The 27,179-nt window shown below is 42.8% G+C and overlaps 1 protein-coding gene across 2 annotated transcripts in view; it reads right to left on the reverse strand.

The window, feature by feature from the left end:
• Nucleotides 1-26,495, reverse strand: part of SLC24A2 (solute carrier family 24 member 2) — a 261,954-nt gene extending 235,459 nt beyond the window's left edge. The window contains exons 1-2 of one of the 2 annotated variants that reach the window (XM_034663968.1): nucleotides 26,337-26,495; nucleotides 23,412-24,496 (exon numbers count right to left, since the gene is read on the reverse strand). In XM_034663968.1, coding sequence (XP_034519859.1) covers nucleotides 23,412-24,341 — 930 coding nt within the window. In that variant the 5' untranslated portion in view covers nucleotides 24,342-24,496; nucleotides 26,337-26,495. The remainder of the gene's footprint in view (nucleotides 1-23,411; nucleotides 24,497-26,336) is intronic. The other variant, XM_034663969.1, reaches the window with a different exon arrangement.
• Between the last annotated feature and the right edge of the window lie 684 nt (nucleotides 26,496-27,179).

The following is a 27,179-nucleotide window of genomic DNA, read 5'->3' on the forward strand; positions in this document are numbered from 1 at the left end:
ACCAAGCCTGTCTGAGAGAACCAAGCAGCCTTTCTAGCAGCAAAGGTATGTAAATTATTAAATACTATATTTGAACATGCAGGCAAGAGAGATACCCTTCAAAAAACCAAATAGGAGAAAAACTAAAGGCCCCCACCTTCCCCACAACACTAACGATTTAAACTACACCATGGAAGTAAGAAAGCTCACAGTTTTGCTTTCACGGAGGCAAGCCACTGCATCGATTCCTCAGATTCTGAAGAAGGGGTCACAACCTCTGTACCAGAGGAGGAGGGAGGATGCATTGGCCCCTGCAGGCCCTCCCCACCCCACTGCCTTCCCAGGATCCAGTCCACCCCTCCTTCGAGATTCAGTGTCTCCATGAAGCTGTCTCCGGAAATGCTCCTTTCCCGACTAGGCAGTGGAGAGGAATGTGAACACAGAGCTCAGAGTGTGACCGATTCCGTGAGAGCGCCCAGCCCACCTATCCCTCACTGTCCGACCTCAGGCCCATCCACCTCTGAGCGGGGGACTCCTCAGTGACACAGGTCCGGTGCTCAGCATCCCGCCCACCTTCCTGCTGGTGTGCCTTCCTGAACGGGAGAGGGTGGCAAATCCGGCAATGACATTTCCCGGCCTCCCTTGTGGCTGTGGGGTAGGGTGTCATGGAGGTTAGCCGATCGGAGACTCTCCAACTCCATTTAGGATGGGAAAGTAAGATACACACTCTGCTTCTGCCATGTCTGCTCTTTTCGCTGGCTGTCACAGAGAGGATTTTTCTTATTAACCTGTGGTGTTTAGTGACTAGGATCATAACGCCGAGAGGCAGGGCCCTGGAGGCTTGTTCCAGAAACAACAGCTTCCCGATTCCTGCCCTTCCTGATGGAGGCAGAAGCAGCTCTTTGGGGGCAGGCCAGGCCTACAGTGTGGTTCTGGAGTCACTCCTGGAGACCCAGCCCTCCCAGTGATTTTGCAAGCACTCTGTTCCTACGTTAAAACCCTCGCTCTGCATCTGCCTTCGGCTCGGGGCGTGATCCCGGCGTTGTGGGATCGAGCCCTACATCAGGCTCCTCCGCTAGGAGCCTGCTTCTTCCTCTCCCACTCCCCCTGCTTGTGTTCCCTCTCTCGCTGGCTGTCTCTATCTGTCAAATAAATAAATAAAATCTTTAAAAACAAAAAAACAAAACAAAACAAAAAAAACCCCTAGCTCTCATGAAAACAACGGAGTAGTTTCCAATTTCTTTAACTGAGCCCAGACTGAGACTTCTCTATCCTTCAGGGTAAGTGAGAGGACTAAAAGACCAAAGGAAGGCAGCAGAGCACAGTAGTTGAGAACACAGCCTTGGGCTCACATGGCCTGGTCTTTAAGCCTGGTCCTGTCTCTTACTCACTTTGTAATTACGGGCAAGTTTCTTAATCTCCAGTTCCTACACAAAGGTGTTATTATGGATTACATGAGTAATACATGTAGAGTGCTGGCCACAGTACTTGGTCCCAAGAAGGAATTCAATAAATGTTCGTTTCTTTTTATCTCAAGTTCCCATGGGACCCCTCTGTACACTTCTATTATAGAACGTATCATATTGTATTGATCAGCCCTTTGTGAACACGAACCCAAAGAGACTGTCTGTAACTTGGGAATAAAGGGTATAGGAATATCCCAAATTCCAATCAAGGAGTAACCTTAAAGAAGGAGAACTGAAAACTACTTGTAACTGATTACCTGGAAACATAATTGTCTATATTGTACTGTGTTATGTGCTGGGTTATGAACAGGTGGTCAGGTGTTTTGGAAGCACAGCAAAGAGCAGGAAGCATCACAATGAGACAGAGTTGGCCAGGCCTGTCCAAGGGCTCTCAAGGGTAGAGGAAATCTTGGCTGAGCAAGTGTAAGGTCATCCCTACCGTGGTGAGAGTCTGTCAAGCATTTTAGCAAAGCAACACTTCTGAAATCCATCATGATGCCATAATCTGGCTTCACATTTTGTTATCTATACAGAGCCAATGTGTTGGTCAGATCAGTCAACTTGACAGTTTAATTCCTCATTGCAAATTAATAGATTGTCACCCTGATTATTATAATTTTGTTTTCCATGTACTTGCCTACTGGGGGATAATAAGGCACTGATTTTCTGATTTGAGCTTTCCATTGGGTTTTAGAGATGTAGCTCTCATTGTATTTTAATGGGCTCTAATTGGATTTGTATTAATAGATAGCAGTCATAATGAGCTTGGGCAATCCGAGTCTACCTCTGAGAGACAATCCCTTTGCAATGCACCATCACAATCAGGTTTATGAGCCCACTGGGCTGACAGCCAGGCTCCTGACCATGGCAAATTCACCAAGGTAATGCCACCTGCTTCCAGTGCCCTATGTAACCAGCTGTGATCTTCAAGCTTGAGTGTCCAAACTGTATGCAATGATCTACTTTCTTGTCTGAGCTCCTGGTGCACGATGACCATGCATTAGTCAGATTTTACTTCCAAATGCCCAACTGAGCATCAGGCACAAACATAGTTGATATGCTTCGTTATTTGATGCACGAATTCATAAACAAATGAATGTGTCCTTCTGCAGAGGAGTTTTTTTTTGTTGTTGTTGTTTTAACTATAGAAACCAAGAGAAAAAGAAAACAATTCCAGGAGGACTCCAAGAAAAGGAGAATCGTGAGCTTAAATAGTCTACGGTGATTCTTTGAAAATACTCAAAGCTTAGCTATTGGTATTCCAACATTTTTGCATAGCTTTTTAGTTTTCATTTTCGAAGATTTATTTATTTATTTTAGAGAGAGAAAGAGAGCGTGTGCATGTGTGGGTGGGGGAGGGGCAGAAGGAAGGGAAGAGAGAGAGTCTTAAGCAACTCTGTGTTGAGTGTGGAGCCTGATGCGGGGCTTGATCTCACAACCCCAAGATCACAACCTGAGCCAGAACCAAGAGCTGGATGCTCTACTGACCGGGCTACCCAGGTCCCCCTGGATAGCTTTTATACAATTGTATACAATACAATGCATTACTTCTTTATTGCTGTCTAACAAATTACCACAAATTCTGAAACTTAAAAGAGCATCCATTTATTGTCTTGCAATTTCTGTAGGTCAGAAATCTGGGTACAGCACGACTCTGCTTGGGCAACCATGTTATTATGTGACAATCAATTCACCTTTGGATGGCATGAAAGATTCCAGTAGCATTCCAGAAGGCAGAAGCGTTCCAGATTATTCTGGAACTAGAAAACCAGATTTTTATCTGATTTGATTTCAGACCGAGTTCTTTGAAAGAGATCTTGACGTAAATTTGTTCACTTTACTCAGAAAAATACCGTGCTGCTGTAGTCCTCCTGGCAAAGGCTCAGGTTTAGAGAAGATTTTGTGGGGAGAAGTCTATGGCACGAGAAATGTATAAAACTAGAGCTTGGAATCCATGCACTGAGCTCCTGTTACAGCCTCTTAACAACAGAAATGCTTACCTCAAAATTCCAGAGTCAATCTGTTCCATTTGCCCACTTACAACGGAAACAGCTGACTGGCCAAATGATGACAGAGTGATGACAGAGTGACTCTTGATTTTGGCTCAGGTCATGAACTCAGGGTTGTGAGATCAAATCCCACTTCAGGCTCTGTGCTGGGCATGGAGCCTGCTCGAGATTCTCTCTCTCTCCTTCTCCCTCTTCACCTCCCCACCTCTAAAAAAATGGCTTGAGGAAAGGTGAAGCTCAGACTTGAAATTAAAAGACATCCCAAATGCTCCAAAAAGCCAGTGGGATTTCCTAGCCTTTTAAAATCACAAACTACCCAGTAAAGATTTTGACAATGATCTAGACATACCAATATGGAAACTTAAGGGACTCTACCACTGAGTCTGTGCTGGCATCATCTCAACGTCAAACAGGAAAAGCCAGTTTCCAGAGCATGAAAGAAAATAGCCTATGACCTACCAACAGTCATAAAGTCCATACATTTGCCTGAACTAAGTTGGTGACGAAGACAGACACAGGAAGGGCCCATGAGTTCCAGTTCCCATCATCATTTGCTTGTCCACACGAGTGCTACCTGAGCCCTCCTCCGGAAGAGAAAGGAAAGGAACAATCACAAATAACCTGTTGGCAGGGTCAGAATGTTGTACTGTAGTCTGCAGTTGGGACCATTTCATGTGGAATTCTGACCTTCCCTTGTTTGTGTCCATTAGGTCTTTAATTAAAAAACAAACCAACCTAAGAGTTAGAATATAACATTATTTGGAAAATAAATTCTACTTGCTCAAAAGGAACAAGAGAGCATAGTTTCCTTCTGTCGGCCCTTGAAACCAGAATGTCCCATAGGAATGGTGTATATCTTAAAGGTCATTCAGTGGGGCTGGCTTGGACCCATGAGGGGACCCAAGGGGAGAGGAGACCCTTGTGAGGTTGGGTTTGTTTTTAACAGGGAAGATGATCCCCCTTAAAGGGCATGATGATCCAATCCTTCAAGAAAGTTGTTTTACTCCCTACTAATCACTAGTCTGTCAATCATTCCTGCTAACCGGCCAAGTCGGAGCTAAAATATATCCTCCTCTTCAACTAAGGTAAAATCATCTGTTCTCCTTGACTCCATAGATTACCCCATACTGCAACATACCTTTCCTCTGAGGTTTCTGGGACTGACTGCAAAAAATGCTTGCACAGCTGTTTTGTGGCAAGACTGCACTGTAATCAGTAGGCAGCCTATTGATTTTCGTGAAGACATGCATCTTGGCAAGCAAAGGGAAATAAAGAACAATTAGCTTACTCGGAGATCCTACTGTTTACAAAGAAAATCAAGTGAAAGACAACAGGCACCTAGGCTGGGAACACAAAGTGTAGCTCTTCTATTTAGCTTCCGATTCTTATCAGGCCTGCTGTATGGTAGCAAGTCGGCATCACTTAAGTACCAGAGGACCTTGTTCTGAATTTCCACAACCATATCTGGTTGATCAGTGTAGGTGTCCAACTCACCAACAGATGATACCCGGCATTTTACCCATTAAACTCTATGATCTCCATAACCATTTCATAATGAGATTGGACCTGATAAGATCAGGGAGCAGATTTGCATTCTGCACAGAGATTCTGCCAGCTTTTCGACAGCAAAGTGACTTTATGGATTAAAAGCCTCTGAAATTATCCTGTAAAAACAGAGCTATAAGCAATATTCTTCAGTCACTTCTGAAGAATAAAGCGTTGGGAGGGGAAAAAGGCAGCAGCGTGGCCATATGGACACTCTCACTTGAATGATGAAACATTGAGCGTGTAGAAACAGGTCACTTAAAATCACCGGTAACTATCCTTTACAGTAAAAAATACTCCGGTTGCCCTTGGTTTGGCATCAATCATTCATTCAGTACTTGTTTACTGAGCATTTGTTATTTGCCAGGCACTCTTCTAAGGACTCACGTGTGAACAAAATAAATTCCTGCCCTAATGAAGCTTGTATTTCACCGACGTCTATGTTTCTACTGGAAACCACGTCCGGGCCTAACTGGGGCTCCCAAGGGAGTGAGAAAACCATCCTGTAGGCCCATTGAACTGCACGTAAGCGTCCTGCTATATCCTGTTGTCAAATGAATGAATGAGTGAATGAATGAATAAATAAATAAAGCGGTCTTTTAAAAGAAGACGAGTTAATGTTTATCACTCGCCTTCTTGGCTTCCCAAGGGGTACAGATTTCTGTAATTCAATCTGAGCCACACACCGTGATTTTATTGAATGTTGCTGGGATCGACAGATTTTATTACTCATTGAAGCCTCTTTCTATCAGATTTCAGGAATCTGTTGCTCTCTACTGTGCTGAGAAAAGAGAAACAGAGAGACCTTGCACAAGTCTTGGCACACGGATGCCCCTTCCTGGCAGCCTTGCGGTTCCTCGGCTGACCCCTTACTTAGTGCTGCTCACCCAACCAACCTGTCTGTTGGGCCCAGGATCTCCCTTCCTCTTCCCCACTTACTCAAGGAGGCGCTGCTCCCGCAACTCTCCCCCTCTTCGCTTCAGTGAATCTTCCCACTTGCCCGTGTCATGGCCACGACTACACCCATGTGCTTGAAAAACATCTCCTGGCCCTACCTCTTCTCCCAGCTTGTCCCCCGTCTGTACACCTATCTCTAGCTCCCACGCTCCCATTTCCCGAACCCACTCCAGCAAAACTGGTCTGAGCAAGTCACCACGGACCTCCTCACTGCTAAAGAGACCTCATTCTCTGTCCTCGTCCTACTTGGTGACCGCCTGACATAATCGCTCTCTTGTCCTGAGCTACTTTCTGCCCCTGACTTCCTCATTCCCTGGGTGTTCTTCGGTCCTCCATCCTCCGTAGCTGCCTCTTCCCTGGCTTCTCTGCTGCGCCCTCCTCCTTTCCCTGCCACCCCCATGCTGGAAACCTCAGGACTTGGGCCTTTGGCCTCTTCACTTCTTCATCTAGGCTCACTCACGGGGGATTTTCTTCAGTCCCCTGGCTTTATGCCCTACCGAGGGTCTCAGGATTACTGAGCTTCTATGGCTAATCTGAACTCCAGACACGCCTCTCACCGCCTACTCGACCGCTCCGTTCTGTTTCAATGTTAACAACTGAAAATGGAACCCCTGTCTTCCCCCCTAAAACCTGCTCCTCCTCGGGGCGCCTGGGTGGCTCAGTCGTTAAGTGTCTGCCTTCGGCTCAGGGCGTGATCCCGGCGTTATGGGATCGAGCCCCGCATCAGGCTCCTATGCTGGGATCCTGCTTCTTCCTTTCCCGCTCCCCCTGCTTGTGTTCCCTCTCTTGCTGGCTCTCTCTGTCAAATAAATAAATAAAATCTTTAAAAAAAACCACAAAAAACAAAAACCTGCCCCTGCTGAAGTCTTCCCTGTCTCAGCTAATGGCAATTCCACTCTTCCCGTTACTCGGGCCCCAAATCTTGGCATCACCCTGCCTTTCTTTCTTTCTGTCACATCCTGTACCTGATCCATCAGCAAATGCTGTTGGCTCTACCTTCAAGAAATGTCCAGAATGTGTCCACTTCTCACTGCCTCTGTTGTTACCAGGCTAGCCAGGCCACCATCGTCACCTACCCGGACCACGACACCATTTACACGAACATGTAAGTCACCCAGCTCCCACTTTACAGTTCCGCTGCCACCGGCACAGGCTACACTGAACAGAATTCAGACTCGCTCAGTGTTTCTGCAGGTATTTTCAACATTAATTATTATATGACTTTCATGCCCGCTGGTACCATAAAAAGGTGCAGTACTCTGTTTTGAACCTACACTTACCCCAGACAGACATATCTTTATGTAGTCTTCTAGTCCTTTAGATTCTTGTAGCCATTGGCTGTCTTACTGATGCGATGGGTATCTGCAGATCTGTATGACGTCATATGTGTGCACCGCCCTGAGGTATATGGCTGAGGGATGAGCAGGACCTGTGCTCTATGCCAAGACATGAGTCCTGGTGGGCTGTGTATTCGCCCACCTCGAGGACATGGCACCTTTCTCTCTGCACAAAGACGCTTTCTGCTCATCCCACCCACCTCTAGAGCTGTCTATACCTAGGGGAAGGAGTGGCGTTGTGCCTTTTCTGATTGGTCTGGTCAGAGCAGGGAGCCTTTTAAAATCTGCTTAAAGACAGTGACTAGACCAGTGGCAGGCCTGGCTATCTGTGTGCATGGGCAGAGGCGTCTCCCCTGACGCGGAGCTCTACCCGTCCCCTGCCCCAGAGAAACTATGTTGGTTGCTTCCAACTTCTTTATGGGCTGGGAAGCCAGGCAACCTAACTTACTTGAATTTTGTCTGTGGGAAAACATATCAACAGAATCGTATAAAGAGTCTTATCGGAGTTGTTGCATGATTAAGGGCCTGAAATTTAGAGCATTGATCTTCTGGCATCTATTTGGTTCTCGAAAGTCCTCTTGGCCTTGGATCTTGGTTCTGTTCTGATCATCTGGACACAGGGCTTCCAGAAAAATGGACGTTTCTGAGATTACAATCATACACAAATACAGACTGCCAGAGAGGGGGTTTATTATTCTCCCAAGACGACTACGTGAACATTTTTTCAGGATGTTCACCTTAGAGAGGTCCTTTCCATAAAGACAATGTATGTGAACCTTACAAGAAAATGCGCTCAAAACCCTGCTGGTCCTATGTCCTAGTATTCTCATTCAGTGCCTACTACTGTCTCTTCTGCCGCCCCATTTGCCTGTGGGCTCAGACAGTGATCTGCTCTTATTACTTCATTAATTATTGCGCTATCCCGCGAGACAAGAGGAGAGCTGTCTGCCCCCGTTTCTTGATGTAGAAAACTGGGGACAGATAGACACATATGTAACTCACGAAATGTTGGAGCATGTCACGGGGTAGTAAGAACACAAAAATATTTTAAAATAGGTGCACAGAAACCCAACTGTTTCAGAACATTCAGTGAAATTCTCGAACGAGCATTTTTGCCCCTGGACTTGTGAGGTTCAGGTTAAGAAGAGCAAAGAGCAGCTCACAACACATCACAAAATACTTCATATTACTTTTGTAAAGATGGCTAAAAAAAAAATCTTTAAACCTCTATCACCCAACTCTGGGACTTTAGGAATGTTAGTAAGCGGCCCCATGCTGATAGCATTTTTAAAATGAGCTATTCAACTACACAAGGGTCTTCCTGTGATCCACATTTGCAAGAAACTGAAATGGTGGTATGGTCCTCTAAGCACTGTTTCACTACAAATAAATAATAGAAATCACGCGCCGGGGCTGCCGAGAGCATAGCTCAGCTAGCACGTGGCGGACTTACTGATTCAAGGTGATGATGCTCTGAACGTCGCTGACGTTACCGTGCATTTGGGGCCTGTCTCCCAGAGCCCCGGTGGAAGTGAGATAGAGTTGGATTCATTTTTAGCACAGTTTATGATTCTCCACCAGTGAAGCACGTGGTGCTACTTCCCAGGGCGTTCAAATTCTTCCTCCTAAAGCACAACACGATCTTGTCCTGTTCTATTTATTTTCCTTAAGTGTGTACGACTCGCAGAGCGCTAACATGCCAAAACACATGCTTCCTGAGCCTGTTCTCCCATCTCACCTTCACTTAGACTTTCAAGGTCAGGGCTATTTGTAGCTACCCACTTAATTGGACTTAAAATAAAAGGCAGCCGAAAACAGCAGATTTGTAACGGTCCTTCAAAATAAGCATCAACAGAGCAGCCTGGCGCATCTGAACCTATTTGAATAAATCAGCCTCCTGTTCAGGGCCACAAAACCCTATCCACCATGCCACCAGTCACTGTGCAGCTGAAACAAGCCAGAAGCCGGAAAGAAGATGTTTCCTAAGCCCCTTGGAAACTGCTGGAGCTTTGAAGCAATTGTGCGTTTTTGTACCAAGCATGATTGCTTGGAGAAGTTCTCTTTACTCTCAGAGCATGCTCATTAATCAGGTTCGTCCAGTTACTGCTCATGGTAGACAGTGATGGAGTAGATCATTACCATATTGTTATTATTTACACTATGCCAGTCCATACACTCACAAAGCTTTGTTTAAGGTAAAGGCAAATGTTTCTAAAGGCTAGAGTAGGAAGGTTCATTTTGGGGGGAGAGGGGGAAATGGACAGGACTGGCCCACGACCAAGACACATAAAGCTAAGTGCCAAGGTCCAGATGGCAAAATGGGCAGGGCTCTCATCAGGAAGTGAAGGCCTGTGGCCCAACTGCTTTCCTGACAGGGCTTCTGGGTAAGATGTACAGAAGGGGATTTGATGACAAGAAACTCTGTTAGATAATACAGAGAAAAGTCAGGAGTAGATAAGGAGGGGTGATGCAACCAGCAGACTACAAACATCTGGAGACCAGTGTTCAAGCAGACTCACACGTTCCCATTAGCTCCATAGTCAGGAAGCCCTGGACTCCACACAAACCTCCAGTCTTTAACTTCAAGGGGATCAATCTTTTCTCAAGACCAACTCAAGGGAAGAGGCTGCCTTAGGGTTGGACCTCAGGGATCCAAATCACTCTAGATATAAGTAAGCCTAGAACAGCTTAGAGACCCAAGGGTCCCCAGTCTAGGAGCTGCCCCATCTATGGAGCACATTCCTTAACAACCCACACAATAGGAGAAAATATTTGCAAATCATTTATGTGGTAAGGGACTTGTATACAGAATGTATAAAGAACTCTAAAACTCAACGATAAGGCAAATAAACCAATTTCAAAAAGGGTAAAATATTTGAATAGAAATTTCTCCAGAAAAGATATGTGAATGGCTGATAAGCTCATGGAAAGGTGTTCAACATCATCACCCTTCCAGGAAATGCAAATCAAAATCATAATAAGGTACTATTTCACGTCCACTAGGATGGGTATAGTCAAAAAGACATAACGACAAATGCTGGCAAAGAGAAACTGGAACATATGCTGCTAGTGGGCATGACAATGGTGCAGCCACTTTGGAAAACAGTTTAGCAGTTCCTGAAAATGTTAAACATAGAGTGAACATATAACCCAGCAATTCCACACCTAAGTATAGACCAAAGAGAACTGAAAACATACATCCACACAAAACTTGCATGCAAATGTTCATAGCAAATTATTCATGATGGCCCCCCACATGGAAATAATCTCAATGTTCATAAACTGATGAATGAATGGAGAAGCAAAATGTGTTCTAGTTGCGTAGGGCAATGTTTGGCCATGAAGAGGCTACAACATGGATAAGCCTCAAAACCATTATGCTAAGTGAAAGAAGGCCACAGATTGCATGAGTCCATTTCTATGAAATGTCCACAACAGACAAATCTATAGTAACAGAAAGTAGATTGGTGGCTACCAGGGACTGTGGGGAGAGAGAAAAGGAGGAATCACTACTAATAGGTACAGGGTTTTTTTTTTTTTGGAGGTGATGAAATTGTTCTAAAATTAGATAGTGGTGCTGGTTTTACAATTCTGTGAGTATACTAAGAACCAGTGAATTGTACACTGTGGGTAAATCCTATGCTAAATTATAATTCTATATAATAAATAAATATTTTTATTTCTCATAATGGAATATAGAATATAATATTCTATAATAAATTATATCCCCAAAAAAGCTTCTGAAAGCTACAGCTGGAGTGATCTGACTTTTAGAATTGGGAGCCCTTACGTATCCTGATACCCATACTTGCAACCTGAGGGGACTGGGGAATTTCTCATGACTCCTATTTCTTAAGTTGCAAATTTGTTGTTTGCCACTTGACTTTAATACATAAGCCACTCATGTTATGATTTTTTTCCAGACCCAGACTTTTTATCACGAACACTCATCACCACATTACCAACATCTTGAAGGGCATTAGGTGCCCTTTGCACTTTTACCTATGAGCCTGGGAACAAATACTGCAAATGGGATTGCTCAGTCCCTGAGTCAAGGGCAGTGACTGAATCCAAGGCAGAAAACACAGATGCTGACAAACCAACATAAGTTATAGCCATGACCGGATGGAGACATGACAAGCTAAGATTAAATATTGATAGTGCACAGAAGAAAAGAGTAAATGCATTTATAGGGCAGTGACAGGAGGGCTCAGGAGAATTTCACAGCTGCGTGAGGCTCAGTTTCATAGATAGGGAAACTGCTTCTCTCTTAATCCTCTGCAAGAACAGAGGGAAAGCAGGTTCAAGTCCGAACACTGAGGATTTGGCTATTAGTTAGGGATTAGTTGGGGCAACTGCGCTTTCATATGGCTGCATGGGAGGCATGGCAAAGTAGCCTAGGAAGCAAGGCAAGGTCCTGAAATGACAGGAGGAAAACACCCCGGGGAGCTGGGGGTGGGGGTAGAGACACTGGATTTAGGGACAGCAGGCTAGTAGCGCAGGGAAGGGACCCAGAGGAAAAGATGCCAGGAATAGGGCCTCTTTGGGTAGGCAGGGGGGACTGTACTCTGCTAAGCACTTTCCTGTGCAGTCTCATCCAAATTCACAGCCTCTCTATGAAGAAAATGCTATTATTTTTCTGAACTAATAGATAAGCCAAGGTAAGTCCAGAGAGGTTAAGTAACTTGCCCAAGATTTTACAGCTAGGATGGTCACACTCTACCCCAGGCTTAAATAACAATTTCATCATGTTAAACCTTCACTATCCTACTTCGTCTCAGGAAACAAAGTCCCAAGTTGCTGGAACACACCAATGCTCAGGGTCTACCACAGACCTAAAATAACAGAAGTGGTTCGACATGTATTTAATTGCTATCAGGTGGCATGGAAAAATGAAACCAACTCAGCCAACTTGAGAGGTTAGAGCAACAGGTGAACAGATTTAAGTGGGAGGAAGAGGGCTGCTAAAGGTGAAACCTGTGTTCCTACCAGCAGCCTGCTTGCTCAGCTCAACGTCCATCAAACAGTAAGAGAGAAAGTGACTTACAGTGCACCGGAAACTCGGCCCTTTCCAGGAAGGTCCAACAGATGCGTAAAGAAGCCCTCATTACCCCTCCAAAGGAACTAATCTGCTTCAGTTGGTTCCTTAATTGGAAAAACACTTGGAAGGAGGCAAGTTCAGTGCTCCTGGTCAACTCCTCTATTGGTCAGTCCATAATTACAGGCATATACTTGTTTCTGTCCCCATTAATCAAGAAGCACAGGGGCACCCGGATGGCTTAGTTGGTTAAGTGTCTGCCTTGGGCTTGGGTTGTGATCCCAGGGTTGAGCCTCGTGTCCCTCTCCCTCTGCCCAACCCTCCCCCACTCATTTGTGCTCTCTATCTAACTGATAAATAAAATCTTTTTAAAAAAATAGAGGAGCACGGAGTTATCAGAGCTGGCGGAGGACCTAGGAGATAAACTGGCCTCTTTACTGTCAAAGAGGAGATGTTCGGGGCAAAAGTGCCTGGACTGGGGTTAGACCACCACTGTGCGGGATGTAAAGGACATTACTCGCCAGGCTTGGTTCCTGCCAATGCGGATTCTGAGTGTACCCTTTAAAGCTGTAAGCATGGCATTACTAGGGCCTGGTGCCCAGACCCTTTCCAAACCCAACAGCTTTCACCAGCATGAGAACCATGTCTGCATCATTTGGCTCATAAATCTAGCCTTTGAAAAAAAGGAAACCAATCTAATTGAAATGCAGCTTTGGTCTTCTCGCCAAGGTTCTGCTTTCCTCTGATTTCATCTCCCTGTTTCATCCACATTTCTTTTCCACCCGATGACAAGCTCACTGGGAAACAAGGATGAGTCGAGGCTCAGGGAGCATATCATGCTTTGATCTGCCCCTTCCTTCCCCTGCAATCCATCTATGTCAGAGCCAGAGAGCAAGACATAGCTTGGTAGATGCTGGCATATTAGGACTCTGCAGAAATCTGCATTGGTCAGAGGGCCGAAGTTACCCAACTGAACACGGACAGTATGTGTGCTTAGGAAAAAAGCCGAGATAACATGTGGATCCAACTCTAAACGGCTGAAACAGTCCCGACCATGAAAATCAGCATGGATTTACGTGCACGTGAGGGTCCGCGTGGATCCAGGACTCTGAAACTCTAAAAAGTCAATTATAAAAAGGAGAAGTTGAGGGAATGAAGCAAAGCCACCACCAGCCCAAAGGGCACTTTGGTTGAATGAAGAAAAGGCACCCCTTCCTCTGGGCAGCCACAGTTCCACACCAAAGCACACAGCTTATCCAGTAGAGCGATGTCTGAATTTCTGTCCCTATTCATCCCCTTGATCAGAAAGATGCCCTCGTGTAGTAAACTAGCACAGCTTTGCAGGGGAGCCCTGCGAAGAGGAAGAGGGGAAAAAAGAAATTTCTTAACATGATTCTATTTTTTAAAACTCAGGTGACAACTCATTGGTGGGTCATGAAGTTACTTTAGAGGGTTGAAACTGGTATTTTTGATAACATAAAATCTAAGCGATAAAAAGTGCATCACACTTAGATGTTATTTTTATATGTGTATGTACGCATATGTTACACAGCGTGTGCTCTGTACACGATGGGTTAGGATGGAAAATGGATTTCTTAGTGGAGGTCATGGTAAAAAATACTTGAAAGTCACTAACTGAACAAAGCCTAATACAAAACGTGAATCTAATTTGGAGGTTTGCTTTGTCTTTATCCCTGACTGTCCAGTGAGAAGCGCTAGGAGAAGGAGCAGGCATTTAGGAATCAGACCCAAGTTCAAATGCAGTTTAATACCACTCAGTTGGGACCTTGGGCAATCACTTACATTTCCTGACCCTTGGGTTCCTGAAGTGCAGGGGGAGATGATCTCTACTTCAGAGTGTTGATGGAGTAAGGACCTGGTATGAAGCACACACCCATTTTGAGACCTCCCACTTCTCTTGACTGTGGAGAGACTAGCATCCCAGGGACGCACATGCAGCTGCCCAGGTGAGTTTTCCCAGCGAGAAGACACAGAAGCTGAGCGGGCCTAGAATCCCGCTGTAAACTTTAAATGACTTTCTCCCATGCAAGTCGTTCTCCTGTCTGGAAGAACTACCGCCCACAACATGCCCAAGCCAAAATTACTGCCTGGCCAAGCCAATAAGTCATTTGTGTGAAAATACCGCAGGCAAGCCAATTGGGAAACAGAGTTTGGTGATATGGTTATGGTTAGAGTCTGGTCTTCTGTTTTAGGTAAATGTATTACGTTATTCCTTTGACACAGTTAGAATACTCCACATGGCATATACACTAGAGCTTCCAAGGACAGAAGTGACAAGCTGGAAGGAATGTTTTAGGTCATTCAGGTCAAGTCTCCCATTTTCCAGATGAGAAAATAGAGGTCTTAGATGGTGCAGGCTCTCCCCAAGGTCACATGGCCAGTTCCTGGGAAACTAATCTCCCAATTCCTGAGTCACAAGGTCTCCTTCAAAATAATTCATCCTTTAAAACAAAAAACACAAAAACCTCCTGGCTTTATTTGGGTGCAGAAATCGTGGGAAGGGGGAAGCTAACGTTAGTGATTCTCAACATACACTTGTAAGAGATCTTCAAGTTATCACAGAAAACTTTAAAAATGACACAAAGGATACACAACAAACTGGCAACCTATTAAAAAATTGGTTCTCAATAAACATATTTTTCCACACTCAAACTCCTAATTAATCGAAAAAATGCAAATTAAAACAAAAAATGCTATGTTTCACTGTGAAAACATAAAAATATTAAAAATTATAGTCAACACGACCAAGTATGTTGCAATGTAGCAGAATCTTTAAAAAGCTCATAAACTTTGATCCAGAATTTCTGTTTCTCTGAAATCAGAAATGTGTGTGTAAGGCTATTTGTTGTAGCATTTTTTTATAGTAGTGATATGTTTGCAACATTTTATAATATGAAAATGACTTTCTATTTTATAATAATACTAATGAATTACATTAAATGATAGGAGGAAATGCTCATAAATATCAAGTTAAAAAAAACCTAAAATGTGGGGTGCTTCTGTGGTTCAGTCGGTTAAGCATCTGCCTTCAGCTCAGTTCATGATTCCAGGGTCCTGGGATTGAGACCCGTGTTGGGCTCTCCACTCAGTGGGGAGTCTGCTTCTCCCTCGGCCCCTCCCCCTGCTTGTGTGCATGCTCTCTCTCTTTCAAATAAATACATAAAATTCTTAAAAAACTAAAATGTTATACACCCAAGTTTAAAGTTATGCATGTCCAATATCATTTCAATTTATCTAAATACTTAGATATATGTAAATATACATGTGTGTATATATGTATGTGAGAAAATTCTGGAAGAATACATGCAAATATGCAGAATTATTTTTGGATGGTGCAATGGAGAGATTATGGGCTATTTTAAATCTCTCTTTTATATTTTGATGCGTTTTTATAATCCTGTACAATGAATATATTGCTTTCAGTATCTGGTAAAAATATTATTTAAAAGGCAAATTTAAAGTGGCCCCAAATAACTGTTGGAATTGCCTCTTAGATTTGACTTAAAATTTGCCATTGGAGGATTTATTGCAATGGTTAGGCTACATGAAACACTCTGAGAGTACTCAATTAAAATTCCATATCAGTCTCTCTTGTTAAATGCATTATCTTTTGACAAACCCACAGTCTGAAACATATATTTCTGGCAATATAATGGACCAAATATTCAGAGAAGCCATTCTCAGTATATCATAACCCAAAATTCTAGATATTATATTTTTTAAATTATCTAACTGTGTTAGTGAGGAGTCAGGGGTTTCTTAGAACCAACAACACCAAGTAAGCACAAATTCAGAGGGGTCTGTATTGCTTTGCCTTCAAAGTACTTGCCATTCTCCAGTGGCCAAAGACTAGGTTTTTAGAAGCTACAAACAAGGGCCTAGTAGGAAGGAGGTAATTCAGAGACCTCCACTTCCAACAAGCTAAAAATGAAGGGTTGATACTCTTAGCAGGTGAATAAGGAGGAAAAAAACTTGCCTAGCAAGGGGAAACAGTAGAATGTGCCTATTTTGGTCTTGGTTTTAAATGATATTGATATTGAAAAAAGAGAGAGAGAGAGGAGTCACCTTTAAGAATTTCTACCACTGGCTCACTCACATGGGTTTGGAGTCTGAATTCACACTACCTGGGTAGAAAAAAGTCAAACATTTAGGTTAGAATGATGCCAGGCTGGTTGTGCTACCAGGGACTTGCCTGAAGGACAAATACAGTCCTCTTCCAAGGAACACACTTAAAACCCAGGCCTCAGTGACTTCCCATGGGTAAAGTTCCAAGGAATAGGAATTCAAAGTTATTGTTTTTTTTTAAACGAAATATGTAAGAAAGCAACTCCGTATCATTGAGAACCAATTAAACAGCAAAACTAGATCTTCAAGGATATTGTCACTAGGAATATCGATTATGAAATATTAATGAATTCAGCATTTCTATAGAAATAAAAGAAGTCAATAAATGATTAAGGAATAAGAAACAATGAAAGCCAACCTAACAGATATGAAAGAGCCACAAAAAAACTTCTAGAAATGAAATATATAATAATATTAGAAATTAAATGGATGAGCTTTAGAGTTGATTAGACAAAATTGAAGAGAGAATTAGAAGCTAGGAGGTCGACATAAAGAAAGGAGCAGAATGAGGAACAGAGGAAAAGAGGAGTAGTTGCAAGATGTGGCAGATGGGTTGAGATGGTACATCTGTTTAATCAAAATTATAGACGACTACAGGAAAAATGAGGTAGGATTGAAATTGGCAGAATACACTAACCCGCAAATTCAGGAAGTCTAGTGAATCATACGTAGGGGACCAATAATTAAGAAAACATTACCTGACATGGCTAAGGAAAATGCTAACCACCAGAAACAAAAAGAAAACCTTAAATGTAGTCAAAAAGAAAAGACAGATTTCTTTCTTTCTTTCTTTCTTTCTTTCTTTCTTTCTTTCTTTCTTTCTTTCTGTGAGTAGAGTGATAGGAGTTTATTAAGCAAAGATGCAGAAAAAGCTCTCAAGAGAGAGAGGGGTCCTGACAGGGCTGCCAACGAGAGCTGTTAGGGTTGGTCTTTTATAGAAAGCTAACCAAGAAAAGACAGATTTCTTACAAGGGAGCAACATTCACACTGACAATGGTTTTTTTCAACAGTAAAAATGGAAGTCAGAGACAGTGGAATCTAGTTTTCAAAGTCAAATGAGAAAATAATTTTCTATCCACACTGTGTTTCAGGACTAAAAGTGAAGTACATCTTTAAGCAAATACAAACAGGAGCATCTGCCATTAATAGAGTCTTGCTAAAGGAACTTATAAAAAATATAAGTCAGTAGAGGAAAAAAAAACTCATAGAAAAAAGGTCGGAAATGGGGCAAAGAATGAAGAGGGGAAAAGCTGGTAAAAAATGGTTAACTCTAAAAACACTGATGGCATGATGACAATGTCTAATTTGTAGGGTTAAAAAAGTGAAGTTATACCTCAATAAAGCTGTTATAAAACATGAAGGTAGAACTTAAATCACGGACTTTGAATCATAGCAGGGGAGAGGTGATAGGGCTGAAGGGTTCTAAGGTCCTTAGGTTGTTTCACAGGAGTGTAATTAACTGATACTATGTTAACTATACACATTAAAATTTATAGGCCAACATTAAAAGAATAGAAATAGAGTGTATAAATCCCACACTATTAAAGGGAAAAAGAAATTTAGGGAAAAAAATTCAATGCTCCCCTTCTCCAAAAAAAAAAAAAAAGTAAGAAAAAATTATAAAAAGGAAACAGATTAGAATGAATAGAAAGCATAAAATAGCATAATAGAATCCAAATGAAACAGTAATCACAATCAATGTAAATAAACTAAACTTTCCAGTTAAAAAATGATTGTCAAACTGAATTAAGCAAAATGTAGCTATATTCTGGTTACTAGGGACCTATTTAAAACAAAAGAAGGTTGAAAATAAAAGAATGAAAAAATGAAACCAGTCAAATCCACACTGAAGATGATGTACTTGCCTCCCCAACAGCCAAAGAACAGTTTAACATAACAATCCCATTCCTTGTCAAAGTTAAAATACAAATGATCTGGTTCTACCAGAAAGAGAGACAGACAGACAGAAAAGGAAAGAAAAGGGGAAGAGAGGAAGGGGAGGCGTGGGAGGAGAATGAGACAAAGGAGAAGGGAGGAAGGAAGGGAAATGGTGGTAAATCCTTGCTCTCAACATTGCCAGGATTCACAAAGTTTAGGTCTTCTATTGCTGGAGAAATCAGAGAAGCCAGGATGAAAAGCCAAAGGTAATCTGACTTCTGTGTATGAAGATCTGCTGGGTTTTCTGGATCTGTCGAAATGCCTGTTCACTCTCTGAATCACATGCAGTAACTAAAGGGTTTGCTTTTAATATATGTAGAAGGAAACAAACCAAGGAAAAGAGCACGGTGCTGTATCCCTCGATAAACTTACTACATCCACAGACACCTAGTCAGTTAAGAACTTTAATGCCTAAATTTTCTTTCTTGTGAGAGGGACAGAGAGTTTCCAAGTCCACCACCCTTTTATTTATTATAAGGATGATCTTTCCTTACCTTTCTGAAGTTTGTACATTAATTTTACTAATTTATTTACTAGGTGTGGAGGGGAAACAAAGGTTGAATATATAGTATCTTCTGTGCCATAAGCAAGCTTGGACACATACATTTGTATTGATAACATTATTTATCGTTTAGCACCTTATAAGCACAACTTCACCTTGTGAGAAATATTTATAGTATGGTTTCAATTTTGTTTTTCTCATGAACATTAATAACAAACAATTCGAACTACAGAAACTCTATTTACAAAGAACTTTTCAGGAACATACAAACTGAATAAAGCAAAGCACATGTAAATTACTAACTAGCCTNCACATTTGTATTGATAACATTATTTATCGTTTAGCACCTTATAAGCACAACTTCACCTTGTGAGAAATATTTATAGTATGGTTTCAATTTTGTTTTTCTCATGAACATTAATAACAATTCGAACTACAGAAACTATTTACAAAGAACTTTTCAGGAACATACAAACTGAATAAAGCAAAGCACATGTAAATTACTAACTAGCCTAGTCTTCAAGGATCCAGCCTTAAGCGCCTTTATTTAGACCATTCCCTTCATTAGAACTGGGCTGACTTGCTGTCAGATTATAATGCCAAATCTAAGAAGTTAAATACCATGGACAGCTGCTTTCTAGGCCAATGAGGGCCTAGCACCATAACAGATCAAGGGACCTCAGCTGCCAAGGCCAGGGGCATAGACAGCAAAATGACCCGGATGCCCTGAAACTCTGCTGCTTCACATCCTGCAGGATTCAAAGTTAATCCTGACCAGCTACGGAGAGGTTTTTAGAAGAGAGTCCCCCTAATTTTATAAATAAGAATACCTTTAAAACAAAAATCTCTGCTCAGCATCGATATTTCTTAACCCTAATTAATGGCCTACTTAGTTCAAGCCAAATTCTACACAATGAAATTTCAGGACAATAAATGCATTTGGAGGTTTCCTTAGAGTTTATGATAATACCTGGCCTGCATATATTCACTGTATGTGAACGAGGGCTTATAAATATCATACTATGACAAACAGTCTATGCCCCTAAGGGAGACAATGACCTGCTTAACTCAATGATTCACTGGCATGAATTCTAGTTTTTAAAAAATGTGAAATTTTTGCATTTAAAATAATTTATTTTAGGGGCGCCTGGGTGTCTCAGTCAGTTGAGCGTTGGACTCTTGATTTCAGCCCAGGTCATGGTCTCAGTGTCGTGGGATGGAGCCCCATATCAGGCTCTGTTGCTCAGGGGGAAGTCTGCTGGAGATTCTCTCTTTCCCTCTCCCTCTGCCCTTCCCCCTGCTCACATGCATGCTCGCTCTCTCAACTAAATAAATATTAAAAAAATTATTTTGACTCTCTTTTCATTTAAGAACAGATGATAAAAGGAAAAGAACTAACATTTATTGAACAACCCACATTTCCCAAGGGCTATGTTAGCTGCTTAGCATCCATTTCTTCATTTAATAATTTTCCTAGTTTCATGAAGTAGGCATTCATGTCCAAATTAGGAAACCGAGGCTCAGAGAGTTTATATTTTTATACCCTGAGTCAATGCCCCAGATATACTGACCCTGTCATGACACCACACAACTTTTTAAAAAGGATATTATTATCAGTAAAAGAAATAATAGTAATCACAAATAAAAACCACACACGGGGTGTAAAAATTAAATGAGATGAGAAACTATTGCTGTAACTATGAAAGAGTACGCCCGCTCACATTTTTCCATGCTTCCCAGTTGCCCCATGACATATATCCTCAATAATGGAACCGAATTCGAATTTTCAACTGGTCTATGAAGCAAATAGTTTCCAAAACAGTTCACTGCCAAGAGCCCAGCAGAGTTGATGATTTTTTAGCAAGAACCGCTGATGATGTGTAAAAGAACATCTAAAATATTTTACCTCTAGTTTCCTAAACTCCCATGCTCCATAGTTGTACAAAGAAGACCACGAAAACACGCCGAATATTTTGTTTCCTAAATTCTTCTACAGCACATTCCTCTCCATGAAGACTTCACTGAGTGCTGCATTTGGGTTAGGGTCTCTTTCCTGCGTGGTTTCATGATATCAGAAGCACTGACTTCTGCAGGATGGTGGGGTAGGGAGTCAGAAATCAGTGCTGCAGGTTAGAGACCGAGACGGCCACATTCAAGGACACATCCCTCTTTGGGACACCTTATGTTCAGTGCTTGGGCAGCCAAACCTCCATAAGATTCTGAAATCAGGCATATGGTAAAGGCTAACTGCTGAAACAAAATTTTTTCCCAACAATACTTCAAAAGTGAAATTGCCAAGGTGAAATTTCCTGAAGGAAATCACTTATCATCAGACACTGTTCTACCTAAAAAATGTGTTCTAGCATTTCTGAGGAACACCAAACAAGACATAGCTATGTTCAAAAAATTCTATTCCCGTGATAATTTATAGTTCAATTTAGTTCCTGAATGCCAAAAGAAATAATAACGATTAAAAGGAATAAATTAAAGCCATTTAGTGCTACAAGGGAAATAATACAATGAACATATTTTGGGGGGAAAATAAGAAACAGGAGAAATAAACATGAATCTAATCTACTTTCTTTTTTAATTAGGTAAATCCAGAATTTCCAAATTTAAAAACTGCACAATATTAAGCATAGCACTAAATTATGGATTTGAATAACGACTGTTAAGGATTGTCAGCCTAAGCCTCTGACTTTAAAATATCATAAAAATGACATGACAGTCACCTACTATAGTAGGTAAAGATTCTGCCAGAACTACTTTAATGAGTGGTTTACAATTGATTAAATATTGCCTGTAAACTGTATTTAAAAAGTTATTCCCAAATGCACAAAACCAGCTCCTCCTCAAATCAGAATATAAAATCCCCCTGCAATCTTTAATACACCATTAGATTGCTCTGCAAATTCCTTTCTCACAAATGTTGTCAGTATAACCTTCAGCAGAATCTGTGATTAAGGTAATGAAGTTCCACTGTTGTGTAACAAAGCAAAAATATACCAAATCCTCGAAAAGGCTTTTTACCCTTGATGTGCCCAGGATATTTATAAGACACCAAATCGTTTCCTTGACTCTAAAAAAATATGCCTTTCCCTTGGCAATTACTAAGTACTCTAATTGGAATAAACACATAGATTATTAATGCAAACCGCTCAAACTAGCAATCAGGCTTGAGGGATCATCTTTTTGGCTACAAAATTAGAGCAGGGAGAGGGGTCCAAGGATGCCCTCAAAGATATATATTCAGTTCTAACATCTGAATGCTTACTTGCCATGTCTACTGCTAAATGACTTTTTTTTTTTACTTCAGTTTCTAACAACCATACACTGAGTGAAATATCAGAAAAAAATATAGTAGAAAACATTTTTCTTTTACATGTAATGAGCGGCAATATTACTGGTGTTTGGGGTTTTGTGGGTTTTTTTGCTTCCATGTCATGGTTACTACAAAAATGATGGGTGGCCATTCAACCTGAACATAAATGAATTATGCTAAGTTAATATCTCTCTCCTTTTTTTTTTTGATAAAATATCGCACTCTCCACTCAACATCTGTTTTTGCATACATGAGATTTTCCCCAGATGCTAGTATGAAAACTCTGCATATGTATTTTGGTTTTCTGTTTAAAATCACATTCAGAGACAACATTCCAATGTTAGGATATAAGTCAGAACTTCATTTCTATACTTAAGATTTTATTTGTGTTGCTTATCCATTATTTTAGAAAATTAGTTTACGTTTTTGCAGATCAATTTATTCTCAGCTCTACACCAATGTGCTCACCCCCTAAGTGGAAGGATGGCCACTCTTGTCATTAAAACTCCCTCAAATTCTATTGTAAAATATCTTGGGTGATGTTTATCATGGTATGCAAAATGGGCCATCAAGCCATGGAGGCAGACAGAAGGGCTTGGCAATGATTCCCTCCTCATGGGTCTCCATCAGCTCCTGGTCAAGTGGTCTCAAGATCATTGTGTGGATTAAGAAAAACGGCTGTGACCATTCCAATGACCAGTCCTTCTGGGCCTGTTGCTGACTTAAAGGTACAGCTCTGGTGATCCAAACAAGCTTTCTTCCTTAAATGTCATTAAAGAGATGGTTCTCGATCGTTCACATGTGCATACTTAAAAAAAGATACCTGCAATTCGCTAAGCTACACACACACTCTCTCCTGTGAAAATTAAATTGTTCACAAAATTATTATGCCTACTTCCAGATGTAAATAACCATTGAGTCCACTCTGGGATACTTACATAACCTATATTTATCAATGTTTCACTCTGAAGCAAAGAGCTGGAGAATTTAGGAGATATCCACCAGAATATCCCCAAATTATGTTTTCCCACTGCCATGTCAGTCTGGTTACCACAAAACTACAGAAAGCAATCTCTATCCACGCTAACCCCAAACACCACCCCCTTAAAAAAGTGGTAGATCTCAAAAACACAATTATTTAGAACATTAAATAAACAACCACCACCACCAACCTTTGCTTGGGCCTCTGGTGCTGTCACCTTGACGACTTTATTGCGATTTATCATTTGCTTCACCCATCTTTCTACTTGGACGTTGAATTTCATGAAAACCACATAGCCAAAGTAAGCTGTTAAGAGAAGCAAGCTTTCCCACCACATGATAACATTATCCAGGAAAAATATGATCAGCATGATCAAGTCAACGATGTAGAAGGACACATCCCGAAAGAGCGGCCACCATGTCAGGTTTAAGATTTCTCTAGAAAACAGAGCACACATGCCAATAACAAAGAGGATATTGAACACTGCTGAGCCCACGATTGTGCCTATGCCAACATTGCTGTGAGCAATAAATACCCCTATGAGAGATGTGAAAAGTTCTGGGGCCGAGCCCCCGGCAGCCATGAAGGTGGCTCCAGCCACATCGTCAGAGATGCCCAGTTTCTCAGTGATGACAGTCAAAGAAGGGACAAAGAACTCATCACAGACAATGGCTAAGGCTATGAACATGTAGATCATTCCAATGACGTGCAGAATGATGGCGCCTTTTCTTCGCTCCTCGAGGGAGAAGATGTCTCTTGGGTAGTCTCCTTGGGCATGACCTGTAGTATTCTCAGATGTGCCTTCCTGAGAAAGAGGTGGCTGTGGAGTATAATCCAGAATCTTGTCATTCAAATCTAAGAGAGTTCTCTGGCGGTAACTGTGTGCTGTGCTAGGGCCACTTGCACCAACGGCCTCTTCTGTGCTCCGTGTCTCTGTCTCAGAAAAGGCACTGATTGAAAATGAGACGGTGCTGATGGCTACTAGGCCCATGAGAAGGCCCAAGATTCGAATTAACTTCAGTTTTTTCCTGACATTATAATGTCTCCTGCAGCCAGACAGTGACTTCTCCAAACACCATTTCTCAAGGAAAGTGATGGCAGAGCTTTGGTGCAGATCCATCCTGGGTCTTCTGGTGGATGTGGTGGTCTTCCAATTGTAGACTCAACCAGATGGTTCTCTCATACTTTTCTTCACGTTAGAGTCAACGGTGCTTGTGGGGCCCTTTCACAATCAGGGATTCTTATGCTTCACGGGAAATATTTCCGACATTTATGCTTAAATAAAAATTAAAACAAGGATAAGTAAATGACAAAAGCATATGTCTTTTCTACAAAAGAACATTGCAGGTATGATAAAGTCCCATCCTGTGTTTGACCTTAGGAAAGTTACTTAACTTCTCTGTGCCTCCATTTCCCCATCTCAAAAATAAGAACTATTACAGCACCTGCCACCAAGGACTGCTTTGAGGATGAGACACTTAGAATAAGATGTGGCACCTAGTAAGTGCTTATAACAATCATGTATTTATAAATTCAAACATTTTGGTAAATCCAATGTTGGTTAGACTATGTAGATGTGTGTGTTAAATATAAAAAATTTGTAGATGAAAATCTATCAGTTTATTCCACTTTTAATCATGTAACAAATAACTGCCCAGTGATAAAAGATACCACTTCTTTTAGAACTAAGTACCTGACAACCAATAATTACTCATTACGTTTTCTTTCAGCCCAATTATATAATTCCAGAAGGCACTTTTCTGATCTAATCTATCATTTGAAAGCACTGAGTGTTGGAGAAGATAGCACTCTTTTCCTATACACATAAAGATCTCAGCATCTTATTTTTTCATGAAAAGCTTCTCCTATATCTGATGCAGAAAAACAGCCCTTTAAAAATTCAAGTTTACAAAAGAATGCTCTGGTGACATGGACTGTCTTCCCTAAACATCTAGATATTGTTTTCAGCTAAAGCTTATTTTTAAAAACAACCTTTAGTCATATGTAAAATAGACAACATAGTAAATCAGACAACTAACAAGTAGGCTATTTCTAGAGACTCAGTGTGTGTTTCGTAAACAATATGCAAGCTGCAGCAATCCTTCTGTCCACAAAATCTGACAAAAATAGCCCCAACACTGACTCTTCTAGTAGGGTAGATATTCAAGCAGTTTTCATTCTCTATCCCACACAGATGGGTAAAACTAGATATCTAGACACCACAGTGGATATTCTAAAGGTTCCTATTTAAAATTTTCTTTAAAAACACTGTTGTTGTTGCTTTTTATATCAACGATTTCATTTTAGAGGCTTGCTGAGATGATCTCAGGTGTAAAATAAGCTAATTAAACACACGCCAGTTAAACACTGAGATTAGCTGGAGCTCAGGTTTGCACAGCAGAGCAAGAACACAAGTCAAACCAGGCTAAGATGCTGCTACCCATCACAGAGATTCTCGGCTGGCTGCAGATGTTGACGCTTAGCACCAAAGATTAAGCGACTCGCAGCGCTCCGGGGATTGTCACAATGCCTGGCCAAGGCTACGGGCAGGGACAGACTCAACTCCCAGGGCGCAGGATCAGCTCCAGCGAGCCGGCTCCACCTGCAATTCTGCCGCTTCGCTCCACGGGAGCTGCCTCTGCCGGAGAAGTGCACCCCCAGCTGCGCCCCAACTTTGCCTTGTGTGGTCCCAAACTTTCCCTGGTGGGTTAATAGGAAAATAAAACTAAAGGACAGACGCCCCACTAGCAAGCGGGGACGCAGCTTGGGGAGGCGCTTGGCCCGCATCTCCACGAATCGTCTGTGGGTGGTTTGGGGAAGGGGAGCTTTCCTCTGGCGTGTCTACCCCGACGGCAGGCCCTGCCCCACCGCGCCCCCCACCTCGGAGCCGGAAGCAAGGGCGGTTGGGGTGGAAGAAGCCGTGGGCTCGGAAACCGCGCCCCTGAGCGGAGGGAGTTAGCTAACTCCTTGCGGGGCCTGGGGCACCCACGTCCACCGCGGAGCCACCTGTGAGCCTGTGGTGCAGCAGCGGGATGCGCGCCACCGGATCCGGGGACAACGACCACTGCGGCCACCAAGCCTGGCGGCTGGCGGGGACTCGGCCGCCCGCACTTACCGGGATCCGCCAGGAGGACGCGCACGCGGCGGGGGCCCGAGCGCGGCCCTCCACTCGGGTCCGCCGCTTTCCCTGGCCCTCAGCCTCCCTGCTGCGAGGCCCGGTCTCCGGCTCCGGCTCGCGCTCGCCGCCGCTCTCGCCGGCCGGGGCTGGGCTCTGGAGGAGACTGAGCCGCGGCGAGCCCCGCGCGCCGCCTCTGGTACTGCCCGGCCCCCGCCGGCCCCTCCCTCTCGCCTCTGCGCGGGGAGCGTGGCCGCAGCGCGCTCGGCTCCCGCGCCCTCTGCTCCACGCCTCCCGGGCGCAGAGGCTACGCCGGCTGCCGTCTCTTAGGAGATTTCTCCGCAGTGGGGACGGGGGTCAGGATTTGCGGGCGAGCAAGGACAGAGAGGAGAAATCGTACAGGTCGGTGACGCGCCTGATTCCCAAAGCCTGAAAGTGCTGCCAACTTTGGGGTTTATCTGTGCTGGGCACCTCGTCTCCCAATTATCTGCAAAAAGTGACAGCAGTCGTATATTTCTTTAGGAGGTTGTGTAATGTGTAATGGTGGAAAAGACGTTCAGTGAAAAGGCATAAAGGCCTGCAGGGCTGTGTGTTCAGGCCCAGGGGTCCTGAAATCTCGGGTTTGGAAGATCGGGACACTGAAGGATCTTGAGTCTTGCAGGCTGACCTTTCCTTTAATGGGTGATGAAATTGAGACCCAAGACACAGTGCCATTTTGAGTCACAGGGCTCAAATGCTGGCGCCTGGACTCCCAGCCCAGTGTTCTTTCCTGCCCTGTTTGGAAAGCAAGATTTCCTGGACCCCAAGAAATTGAGTCAGTCTATTTGGGGATGAGTGGCAAGA

Source organism: Ailuropoda melanoleuca, chromosome 7 (assembly GCF_002007445.2).
Source record: "Ailuropoda melanoleuca isolate Jingjing chromosome 7, ASM200744v2, whole genome shotgun sequence".
NCBI lineage: Eukaryota > Metazoa > Chordata > Mammalia > Carnivora > Ursidae > Ailuropoda > Ailuropoda melanoleuca.